The sequence below is a fragment of the Telopea speciosissima genome, chromosome 4 (assembly GCF_018873765.1).
Source record: "Telopea speciosissima isolate NSW1024214 ecotype Mountain lineage chromosome 4, Tspe_v1, whole genome shotgun sequence".
In the NCBI taxonomy this organism is placed as follows: Eukaryota; Viridiplantae; Streptophyta; class Magnoliopsida; order Proteales; family Proteaceae; genus Telopea; species Telopea speciosissima.
The window spans coordinates 8,329,873-8,342,034 of record NC_057919.1 but is presented as its reverse complement, the minus strand read 5'-3'; the positions used below and the strand labels follow the sequence as shown (position 1 = coordinate 8,342,034).

The window sequence follows — 12,162 nt, the reverse complement described above, 5'->3', positions numbered from 1 at the left end:
TTCACCTTGACCAGGTTAGATAAGAAGGGGCCTGGATATGATCTGATCTGGGAGGATGAGAATAAATTCTCAGGCAAGGTATCAATACAGTTGGAGCAATTCTCATACTTTATATTCTTTCCCCTCACCCTCAATAATCAGATGGATGTGCTTTAGCAGCTAAAACAATCAACTTCTTCCTTTCCAGTCCTTTTACCTACCTGGATCTGTTGATGTGAATGATAAACAAATGGAACAATGGAACTTGAAGCCACCACCGCTTTATCTTTGGAGCCACCCTGACTGGACTAAGAAGCACCAGGTTATTGCTCATAGACATGGGCATAGATATAAGATGGATCCTGACGTACCACTGATGAGTACTGGTAGCATTCCTGAGGTGCCAGGGCCCAGGCCTGGATTCCATGCTGATCCAATGGCCTACATGATTGGATCAGGACACCCTCCCTGCCCTGACTGGACTAAGAATCATCAGGTTTTTGCTCACAGATATAACATGGATCTGTATGTACCACTGCTGAGTACTAGCATTCCTGTGGTGCGAGGGCCCAGGCCCGGATTCCATGCTGATGCAATGGGTTACATGATTGGATCAGGACACTCTCCCTGCCCTGACTGTACTAAGAATCCTCCGGTTTTTGCTCACAGATATAACATGGATCCGTATGTACCACTGATGAGTACTGGTAGCATTCCTGAGGTGCGAGGGCCCAGGCCTGGATTCCATGCTGATGCAATGGGGTACATGATCGGATCAGGACATCCTCCTTGCCTTGACTGGACTAAGAATCATCAGGTTTTTGCTCACGGATGTAACATGGATCCGTATGTACCACTGATGAGTACTGGTAGCATTCCTGAGGTGCCAGGGCCACTGATGAGTACTGGTAGCATTCCTGAGGTGCCAGGGCCCAGGCCTGGATTCCATGCTGATGCAATGGGCTTCATGATTGGATCAGAACATCCTCTCCCCTACCAAAACGGTTCTCATAGTGAACTTGGTTGAAAAGGATGAAGGTCCGTGGTGATACAGAGCCAGAATCAACAGCATATTCTTGATTTGTGTTTCTTAGATACTGAATTAGCATTGGCATAGTTACCCATGAACTCTTTTGTCAGCATTGAAACACTCAATTCCTCATTTAGAACTATGAAGCTGATGGTTTTAATTGTAATGTTAGTTATGATTTCTTGAAATGATCTGCTAAATGTGACTGCATTTCAACAGAGCAACCAATCACAATTCTGTGACAGCTATGAAGGTGATTGCTCAACAACCACTAACCTGTGCAAACCTTACTGAGTTTTTCCTGTTAGTCTCTGGTCCTCTGAGATGGCATAGTGACATTTTAATAAGAAATTAGTATGGCATTTAATTTTGTTGGTCAACATTCAATATGCCTTCTTGAGTCACCTGAGGTATAAGGTGCAGTTCATGAATAAATGTGTGGCTGCCAATGTGACCCCAAGGGTCATTTGCAGTCACTGAAACTCTGGATAAAAGCATCGGTAGATCCCCTGAAGTGGCTATTTCCGGTTTCTCCCTCCCTCTTCTGAAAATGGTTTGCAAGGCTAGCCCTGGATTGCTCGTTCCAGGGGATCTGATCTCGTGTGAGAATTATAGTCATATGGTGTGTAAAGGTAGCTAACCCCTTCCTTTGTATGGTGGCCTATAGTGCACATCAGGCTGGCTAGGCTGAGGAACAGTCAAAGCCCAATCTTGGTAGGTTGGCCTTTGTAAGGAGGCTAAACCCTTCTAGTTTAAAGCTAGTCTCTGTGCCCCACTCATCTAGGCTTGGCCTGGTCTCTTGGTCCGAGACTTGCCCAACTTCAGATGGCCTAGCTTCGACATGACCTAATATGATGAGCCCAAGTTTTCTTTTCATTGTTCAAATACTTGGCCTTAAATTACAGGAAAAAATCCTCTGCAGTGCCCTAATCTGGCACTGAACTGCAGTGAGGACCTGAGAGCTTGACATGTGGAAGATGCGACATCCAATGATATCAGTAGAGAAACGATGTTGAGTCATTGACTCCTGGCTGATCTTGTATCGATGGATTGGTATGAATCAAGAGTTTAAAAAAAAAAAAAAAGAAATCCATTTTTTTAACAAACAATGGTAGATCCGTTCGATCTAAACCGATATGGGCCGATCAGCGATACCGATTCCTAAATGCCTGGTTCCAATAGATAGAGAGGGCTTGTGGATGTAAATTTCAAGTAAATAGAGTATTGATTCACTAAACAAAGCAGCGTGGTTCTGGTTTTCTTTACTTTCACATGGTAAAGAAACAGAAAGCAGGGGGGCTTGTAACAAGTCAAGTGGAAGTTGAAGGGAAGAAACGATTCTGAAGTTGGGTGTGTTTTAGAAGAGTCAAGATCACAATGAACTTTTTTTGACCACACACGTCAAAAGGACGGGCGTAACAAGTCAAGGTGTCAATTTCAAACTCCTAAAGCGAAACTTCTAAGGAGGGGGCGGAGGGGGATCGGGCTCTTCTACGGCACGGTGTTGCGTTGGAAGATATTCGGCGGCACACCCCAGAGCTCGACATGTGGTTGAGATGGCGAGGATGGATGCGCACCACCGAGTTGGAAATCCTTTTCTCCACTGCATGTGTATCCAGTTCGGTGGTGGTCATTTTCTTCCTTTCAAGGGGTGCAACGGTTTTTACGCGTGCCCTTATGTCTGAGCGTAGGAGCAGCGTGTGCTACGCGATTGGGTGGCGTTCTTTCTCTCTAAAGTCAATATGGCAATTTCTTAGAAAAAAACAAAAGGATTCATGAACGGTGGAATCAGAATAGTCTAGAATCGATCTGAAGAAACCTTAGGCCAATTTGCATCTTCTTCGGTTTCACCCGCTAGACCCATCAATGGATTTTGGGATTATCTCACTAATCCCACCACCAAACCGGATCTAAATTTTGTAAAACTGTAGATTACTAGATTTTATGTTCTTCCGCTTAATGGATGTGCAAGTAAAGGGTGCACTCCATGGGGGATCTCAAAACGACTAGGTCTTTTCGTGGCTCGGCCCCATGGTCTCAAGAATCAGGAATTGGATTGGTGAATCGACCGATTTGCATTTGGATCGGCATTGAATGGCTCAATCTTTGATTCCACTTTTTAAAATGGCATCCCTCCCTCAACCCAAGGTTTTAGGAATTGTAATGGGATTTGTCATATCGGTATCTACTATAACTGATACCAATACTTGATCGATACTGATCCATCAATATGGTACGAGTATGAATTTTTTTTAATGAAAAATGTTGCCTTTATTTGATATTGGGCCGATACTGCCTTATCCTATATCAGTATCGATATAGGTGGCAACCGATACTATGAACTAAATCCATGCCCTAAAAAAATTATGCTTAGTTTATGGAAGGGCTTATCCTCCTGGCAGTCTTTATTTTTCTGCACTTTCGATGCCATGTAGATAGTCATAATCATATAGCCTTCAATTTGGATCCTCTATTGCCAAGACACAGCGAGGCGGGGAATGACCGCCTTACCCCTGCTCAAGTGCTCGGGTAAGGCACTCAGGTAGGGGTAAGGCGGTCATTCCCGCCTTGCTGTGTCTCTGCAACACGGTTTTGTCGGGCAGCTCGGCAGTAGAGGATCTGGATCCTATACCCTTATCATGGTGTATTCATCACAAAAAGTACGAAAATCTATGTTGGAAGATTAATCTTACAACGATTATTAACAAGCCTACAACCCCCTTATACACTTGGAAGTATTTCCATCTAATGGTTCAAACTTTTGAGATAAATTAGTATCATAGGAGGTTTTCACCGCCAACCAATCATGTAACTAATCTCCACTATTTCCTTCTCTGAAAACATGTTTAAACACCACAGCCTCAAAACGACAAACCAACATACAAAAGTCCTCCAAAATAGCTGCAATTTTCCAAGAAGCTAAGGAAGTCATGGAACCAAAAAAAAAAAAAAGAGAATAACCCCTTGAAGAAGTAATACTGGGATCGGGATCCTCTCTGGCAAGGACCTGGAGTGCCAGTGAGGCATCCAATGGTGGGGCTGCTCACAGCGCGATGAGATGCGCACCAGCATGGGGCCAGACACACATCCCCGTGCTGTGAGCAGCCCCACCGTTGGATGCCTTATTGGGCACTCTCCGGACGGTCTCGTGAATGGAAAGAGGTCCTCTCAGGCGCATGCTGGAGAGGATCCAATTCAACTCCTCTACTTCCGCCTGCCCCTACTGTCGTATGCACCCCACACACAAGCAAGGTGGAATGTACCGCCTTACCCCTGCCCGAGCGGGGGTAAGACAGTACTTTCTACCGCACTTGTGTGTGGGGCACACGACAGTACCTGGCAGGCGGAAATAGAGGAGTCGGATCCGGAGAGGATCTGGGTCCCTCGTGAATAGCTTGATTGATCAATCAAAAAAAAAAAGACAAAAAACAGTAGTTATCAGATGGGGTTCGCGCAATCTCAGTCCCACTCTCACGACGTTTCATGCGAAGCTGCATCACAAGAAATGACGAAGAAAAAATAGATGACACGGTAGTAGTAGTAGTAGTGAAAAGATGATGACACGGTAGTAATAGTAATAGTAATAGTAGTACAAGGCACAACCAGGCCACTTTGCTTGCTTTAGAATTAGAGTTCAGAATTGGAAAGAGAACCATCGTTCACACTTCAGGAATAACCATTTGCCTTCCACGAAAAATCCTCCTGACTGATGCCCTGTTCTGGATAAAGATCTCGCCACCACCGGTTTAAACACAAGAGCGCGCGAAATGACCGACCAACTGGGTGTAACAATCCCGCAGCTTATTTCTACTCATCGTTATCATACTATAAAGCTCCCCTCCTTCATTGGCCCCATTAGTAGTTACGCTTCAATCCCGGAAGGTAAAACCACAATCAAACATGGCTTTCTGCAACCCAAATGTACAGGAATCCCTCTGCTCCTTCTTCCTGTTCTTCACTTTGCTTCTTGCTTCTTCGTATTCCTCCTATGCCTTGAGTTCCATCAGCACTAGCACCACCAGCGTTACTGTAGACCAAGCTATGGCTCTCCTTGAATGGAAAGATAGTCTCAACAACCAAAGCCAAACTGTTCTCCATTCATGGAAGCTACTTGATCCTAATGCCACCAATTCGTCTCTGCAATCTGACCTGTGCAGTTGGTATGGAATTTCTTGCAACCAAAGGGGAATCATTACTGAAATTAACTTACCAAGTATGGGTTTGCAAGGTATGGTTAAGAACTTCCCCTTTCCTTCACTTCCTTCTCTTATGCGTTTGAATCTCAATAATAATTCACTTTTTGGCTCTGTTCCATCCAACATTGGGAACCTTTCTGTAATCAACTACCTTGATCTGTCAAAGAATCATCTCTCTGAATTAATTCCATTGGAAATCTGTTCACTCACCGGTCTTGAAATCTTGTCTCTTGGTGATAATTGTTTCCATGGATCGATACCTTACGAAATGGGAAGATTGAAAAATCTTACTAGTCTGACCTTGTTCTCCAACAACCTCTCTGGTTCCATACCTACATCTCTTGGTAATTTGAGCAATCTACAGCAGCTCTCTCTGTACCAAAACAAACTCAATGGTTCAATCCCTGTTTCTTTAGGTAATCTGAGATACCTTACCATTTTACGCCTCCTTGAGAATCAACTTTCAGGTATCATTCCTCTGGAAATAGGAAATATGTCAAGTCTGAAAAACCTAGAATTGGGAGATAACCATTTCTCAGGTGTTCTTCCACAAGGTCTATGCATGAGTAGATCACTTGTAAACTTCTCTGCACCTAACAACCATTTCACAGGCCTGATTCCAAGGGGATTCAAAAACTGCACAGGCTTAGTTAGAGTTGAACTTCAAAATAACCAACTTGCTGCAACCTTATCAAAAGACTTTGGTGTTTATGAGAAGCTGAATTACATTGATTTGAGAAACAATCAATTAAATGGTGAACTTACTTCATCAACCTGGTTCCAATGCAAAAACCTTCAGGCTCTACTGATGAGTGGGAATAAGATTACTGGTAAGATACCTCCAGATGTTGGGAAGTTAACTCAACTTCATGAGCTTGACCTTTCTTCAAATTACCTGGTAGGAGAAATTCCAAAGGAATTTGGTGAGTTAACATATTTGCTATATCTCAATCTGAGAGGAAACCAACTTTCTGGGAGTTTACCTTCAGAAATTGGAAAGCTATACAGTCTAACAACTCTTGATTTGTCAGGAAACAGTTTGAGTGGACAAATACCAAAAGAAATAGGGAACTGCTCCAACTTATTATATCTGGATTTAAGCAACAACAGATTGAATGGAAGCATTCCATTTCAAATTGGCAATATTATTTACCTTCAAATTCTATTGGATCTTAGTCAAAACTGGCTCAGTGGAGAGATGCCGTCACAGTTCACAAATTTAGGGAAATTGGAAAAGTTAAATCTCTCCCACAATCAACTCTCAGGTACTATTCTTTCTGCATTCTATGGAATGTATAGCTTGACATCCATTGATATATCTTACAATGAGTTTGAGGGTCCACTCCCTAAAAACAGAGCCTTTCAAAATGCTACAATAGAAAGATTAAGAAACAACACAGCACTGTGTGGCAATGTAAGTGGTCTGCAACCTTGCGAACATTCATCCTTGTCGAAACCAGATAACAAAAACCTGATTATTGTCATGGTTGTAGTGTTAAGTTTGCTATTTCTTCTGTTTGCATCTGCTAGTATTGCTTGTGTTGTCCACCAAATTATTAGGTTAAGATATGTAGGGAAAAAGCAGAGAACACCATCACCTGGTTGGAATTTATTTTCAGTATGTAATTTCGACGGAAAAAATTTATATCAAGAAATTATTAAAGCAACAGAGGATTTTGATGCCAAATATTGCATTGGTATGGGAGGATCAGGAAGTGTATACAAAGCAAAGCTGTCGACGAATCAAGTAGTAGCTGTCAAAAAGCTTCATCAACCATTACAGGATGAGTATGAGGAGGATGCCAAGAAAAAAACATTTAGCAGTGAGATTCGTGCATTGACAGAAATGCGACACCGAAACATTGTGAAACTATATGGTTTTTGTTCAGTTGGACAACATTCCCTTTTAGTTTATGATTATTTTGAAAGAGGAAGCTTGGCTAAGGTCCTCGAGAACAATGAGCTTGCATCAGAATTGGATTGGGAAAAAAGGATTGTTGTTATAAAAGGTGTAGCAAATGCTTTGTCTTACATGCACAATGATTGTATACCACCAATCATTCATCGTGACATATCGAGCAACAATATTTTGTTGAATGTAAAATATGAGGCATGTGTCTCTGATTTTGGCACTGCTAGACTTATGCAGCCTTATTCATCCAATTACACTCCTCTAGTTGGGACACGTGGATATATTGCTCCAGGTAATAAATTTGATACTTTCCTTATAATTGTTGAGTTAGACAGTGAACTAGATTTTAAGTTTTAGAAATCTAATTGAATTTTTGTTGTACTTCATTACATGTCTTCCAGAGCTTACCTACATGATGAAAATGACCGAAAAATGTGATATTTATAGCTTTGGGGTACTAACATTAGAAGTGCTGATGGGAAGGCATCCGAGTGAACTCATCTCTACGCTATCATCATCATCGTACCTATTACAACCACCAACAAAGCAAGTGTTAATAATGCATGGTGTGTTGGACAAAAGGCTTTCCCCTCCCACGTTTGGCATGGAAATGGAAAAAAAACTCTGGAGTGTTATCAGGCTAGCAAGCTCATGTTTAGCCATTAATCCTCAATCTCGGCCAAACATGCAAATTGTGTCTCAGAAACTAAATTTGCATGAATGAGGTATTGGTTTATTCTACATCTTTTTCCCATGAAATTCGAATTTTCAAAAAGAAATCAGTTCCCGTGTAAATGTTTGTTTGATGATAGTTCTATATCTACTTAAATAATGAATTCTTTGTTGCTTTGTATTTGTGGTGGTATTGTGTGGGCAATTGTGCACATCCTTTTTTTGGGATCGAGCTCGTCTTTGGTCTGGGGTTGAGTGGCCATCATGCTGCTTTCAACTCACAGGTCGTCACGTGGATTTCATGCCAATCCAATGGTTGATAGACGAGCTCCTCAGTGACCTAGCATTTTTGAATTTTGGGCGGCAATTTTGAATTGAGTTTGTTCTACGTCTACCAACCATGGAATTGACATGAAATCCAAACGATGGCCTGTGAGTTGAGCACAGCACGATGGCCGCTCAACCCTATTCCATGTTCATGTTCTCACAATTCTTCTTAGGGTTTTTTACAATTACCACCCCAAAATCTTTACTATCTACTATTACCCCCCCCCCCCAAAAAAACTTTCAAACAACTATTACCCCCCTCTGATGCATACTAACCACTAACTGACCCCCACCGTTACATTTCCGTAACGGTGGGGGTTAGTTGTGACAGTGTGTTGTTGTCACGAATTTTTTAGGACCAAAATGCCCTTTTGGGGTGTAATTGTTAAAAATAAAAAAAAAAAAAAAAACCATCACCGTCCTCCTCCTCCTCCTTCTCCTTCTCCTCTCCTTCTTCTTCTTCTTCCTCCTCTGCAACCCATCACCGCCCTTTACTGAAACTTCAGCACTACTTTGAGCATCTGATCCCTGGTTGCTTACCTCTGGTTTTTCCTCCTCCCTTCCTTTCATGATGGGTTTTGAAGTGATCGATTCAAATCCGGGTGGTTACTAAGCTCACCACGCAAAGCAGCCTCAACCCTTGTAAATCGATTTCTTCGAAGGAATTCCAAAATTGAATCTACCGAGTCAGCCATTACCAACATCCACTACCAAGTACCCACCTACAAGCGTATACTAAAAAGAAGATCTCGTGACACCTGAAAACACCAATGCAAATGAAAAACAAATTTTTTAATGAACATAAACCAAATTTGAGAAAGAAATAGGAAAACTCTGCTCTGTCCATTCTTAAAACACTCAAACAAACCCAAATCCACCTTTCTAAGTTCAAGTGACTCCGAAAACAAATAGAGTGAAGAAAAAACTCTATTTTTTAGGTACTGGTAATTCTGTAACTAAAACCCTGTAGAACAGTCGCCAGCTGAAATCCCCAAATCTCATTTCAGAAACCCTAAAGAGATTTTCTAAACAAAAGCCAATAAATACCAATCCAGAAATGCAAAGATCTGAAACTCTATGTTGTTGGGCTTGAGGATCCTTGTCGTTAATGTCTGGGGACAAAGAACCAAAGTTTCTACTGCTGCTCAAGAAGGAACCTAAACTACCTCTTCGCGATGGGTTGAAGAGAGAATCAGAGGAGAGGAGTCCGAACTCTGAGCGGGATGAATCTTCGAATGGGTTTTGTTGTTTTGGGACGGAGAACAGAGTATCTTTGTGTTTCAGGTTCATGGTAGGGGAGAGCATGGATAGACCCTGCGGATCTTGCATTCGATCACCCAAACTTTCTTTGTTCAGCAAGGACGGTGATGGGTTGCAGAGGAGGAAGAAGAAGAAGGAGGAGGAGGAGGAGGAGAAGGACGATGATGGGTTTTTTTTTTGTTTTTTACAATTACCACCCCAAAAGGGCATTTTAGTCCTAGAAAATTCGTAACAACGACACACTGTCACGACTAACCCCCACCGTTACGGAAATGTAACGGTGGGGGTCAGTTAGTGGTTAGTATGCAACAGAGGAGTGTAACAGTTGTTTGAAAGTTTTTTTAGGAAGGGAGTAATAGTAGATAATAAAGATTTTGGGGTGGTAATTGTAAAAAACCCTTCCTCTTTTTAACATCGTCTCGACACCTTTGAATCCTTTCTATCTCTCATCGTCGCGATTTTCTTCCATCTCAGTCATGGAGACTGCGCCATTGCCAACGCCTCCGATGGAGAAGGGAGCTGTAGTTACATACTCTGTTTGACACTACCAGCTCGAGCAACTTTGCAGCTTTGATTGGAGCTGCAAACTAGGGTTCCCAAAACGGGGAGAACGAAGAGCTACAGAGAAGACGAAGCAGACAGGGAGAAAGAGAGAGTGAGGATTGTGGAGGAGAGAGAAAAGAGACGTGAGCGCTTGAGTGGGAATCGCTTTGGAGGAGAACGAAGAGTTCCAGAGAGGAAGAGAGTGGCGACAACGAAGCCAAATCTGAGCCGAGCGAGGGAGAAGGTGTAAGATCAGTTGCTTAGAGAGAGACAGTCGAGAAGTCCAAACTTCCCAGTTTTTAGCACAACTCTGCAACATCTTTTTTTTGTGTCACAAGCCTTTCTTCTTCACTCTGATCATTGCAGAATCAAAAACCCAGACCTAGCTTCTGCTTCTTCAGAAAAAGTGGAAGAAGTTGTGGATGATGCAAATTCTTCTACTTCTTCAGAACAAATGGAAAAAGCTTTAGTTGATCTCACCATTAATGCGAGAGAACAAACTCCGCTTCTGTCATAGCAGCTTGTTTGGGGATGCCCACAAATTGTTTGATGAAATGTGGAAAAGGGATTTCATTGATTATTAAAAAATAAAGTATTTTAAAATTAAGAATGTACCAAACTTGAATATGTATCCACACAGTGTTTTCATTCTTGGTCAGTAATGCATTCTACAATCTGAGAATGGGAATGCATACCAAACACAGCCTTTATTTCATTGTTCAAATATCTTTATGGACTGGGCGTATAAACTATGGAACATCTATGAGACTATTTAATTTTTCCACCTTTCTTTTATGTGATTTTCTTTTGGGTAAATTACACGTCATCCCCTGATTTTCAAACGAAACTCAGATCACCCCTTGATTTTTAATAATGACCAAGTTACCCTTATTGCAATAGATTTTTGTTTTCTTTTTTTTTTTTCTTTCACCTTGTTCTTCTCTGCAACTCAACCGGACCTCACCCTAACCCTAGCACAACCAGATCCGCCAGAAGAAAGCGAAATATTAGGACAAAGAAACGAAGTCGCTGCGAGACGTCCGTCGCAAGATTGCCTGCCAAAAACCTGATAATGGGGCAAGTTACGATTCTGAAGCGTGGTGAGATGTTTTTTTTAGGTGTCGGAGGAGGATCGAGTACCTGAAGTGGTCGCGGAAGAGGCAAAATTCGATGAAGTTTTGGGGATTTGTATTCCAAGAAGGTTGTGCGGAGGAATAATGATGTTGCTGACGACGGATCTACGGCGGATACTTTACTTCAGCTGGATCAGTCGTGATCTCTCGGTACTCCGTTGATGGTGCTCATCCAGGTGGTGTGGTGTGATCGTTCAACAGGATGATCGTTTATTGGAAGAGCAAGTGAAACAATGAAGAAGAAATCTGCTTTACTTTTCAAGCAACGCTCAGTCTGGATGGATTTATTGATAGAGGCCGTGGAGGGATTGAGTGAGTCGGAGCTAGGGGTGTAAATGACTAGTCGAAATCCGTTTCGTATACGTGTCCGTATCGTATCCGTTTAGCATTATCTGAATCCGTCTGAGAGTTAAACGGATGCGGATGTGGATAGACTATAGTTATCCGAAAAGCTATATTTTCATGTAAATGAATAAAATATCTGATCCGTATCCATGCCCGTATCCGTTTAGCATTATCCAAATCCGTTCGAAAACTAATCGAATGCGAATGCGGATATAGCACTATCCGAGCCGAATACGATCCGTTTACATCCCTAGTCGAAGCTCCTCTGCTTCATGAAATAGGTGTTTTAAAGGTGTCGTGACAGTTGAGTTATTTCATTATTCCATGTTTTAACGGGTTTTAGGTGTAAGGGTAATAGAGACATTTTAATATTCTACCCAACATCATCTATCATTCTGGGTTCAGCAATGATTTTTAGAAACGCAGGTGTGTTCTCTAAGTTAGGCATAATTACAGAGGAGGTTTATGTAATTTATTCTTTTTTTTTTTGGGTGGGTGAAGGGTGTTAAGGACCAGACAACGATGTCTTGCCTAATGTATAATTAGGAAGCTCCTAATTTTCTAGGTTGGGGTTGGATATTTGAGCTTAATTGTTGAATGGGCCGATCACCAAGGTTCGTAATCTTGTTATCGGTTGGTTTGGATCGGGATCGTCCAAACTTGAGCAAATATGACACTTTTGCTCCCATACAGGTGGATCAGATCAGTCGAGATTACGGGATCTGGTGAGGGTCATAATACAAGTCAGAATGACCTTAAGATAAC

General features: G+C 42.0%; 2 protein-coding genes across 2 annotated transcripts in view; both read left to right on the top strand.

The window, feature by feature from the left end:
* LOC122658277 (protein ENHANCED DOWNY MILDEW 2-like) overlaps nt 1-1,006 on the top strand; it is a 41,831-nt gene extending 40,825 nt beyond the window's left edge. Inside the window, exons 15-18 of the mRNA XM_043853199.1 lie at nt 15-78; nt 188-346; nt 701-753; nt 847-1,006. Of these exons, the coding sequence (XP_043709134.1) occupies nt 15-78; nt 188-346; nt 701-753; nt 847-1,006 (436 nt within the window). The remainder of the gene's footprint in view (nt 1-14; nt 79-187; nt 347-700; nt 754-846) is intronic.
* A 3,903-nt stretch (nt 1,007-4,909) lies between these two features.
* Nucleotides 4,910-7,474, top strand: LOC122658276 (probable leucine-rich repeat receptor-like protein kinase At1g35710). Its single transcript, XM_043853198.1, has one exon. It carries the CDS (start codon nt 4,910-4,912, stop codon nt 7,472-7,474), a length of 2,565 nt encoding a protein of 854 aa, XP_043709133.1.
* Nucleotides 7,475-12,162: the final 4,688 nt, after the last annotated feature.

What these genes read in the sequence shown, in the direction of transcription:
- LOC122658276 (XM_043853198.1), top strand. Translation starts at nt 4,910, where the DNA reads ATGGCTTTCTGCAACCCAAATGTACAGGAATCCCTCTGCTCCTTCTTC.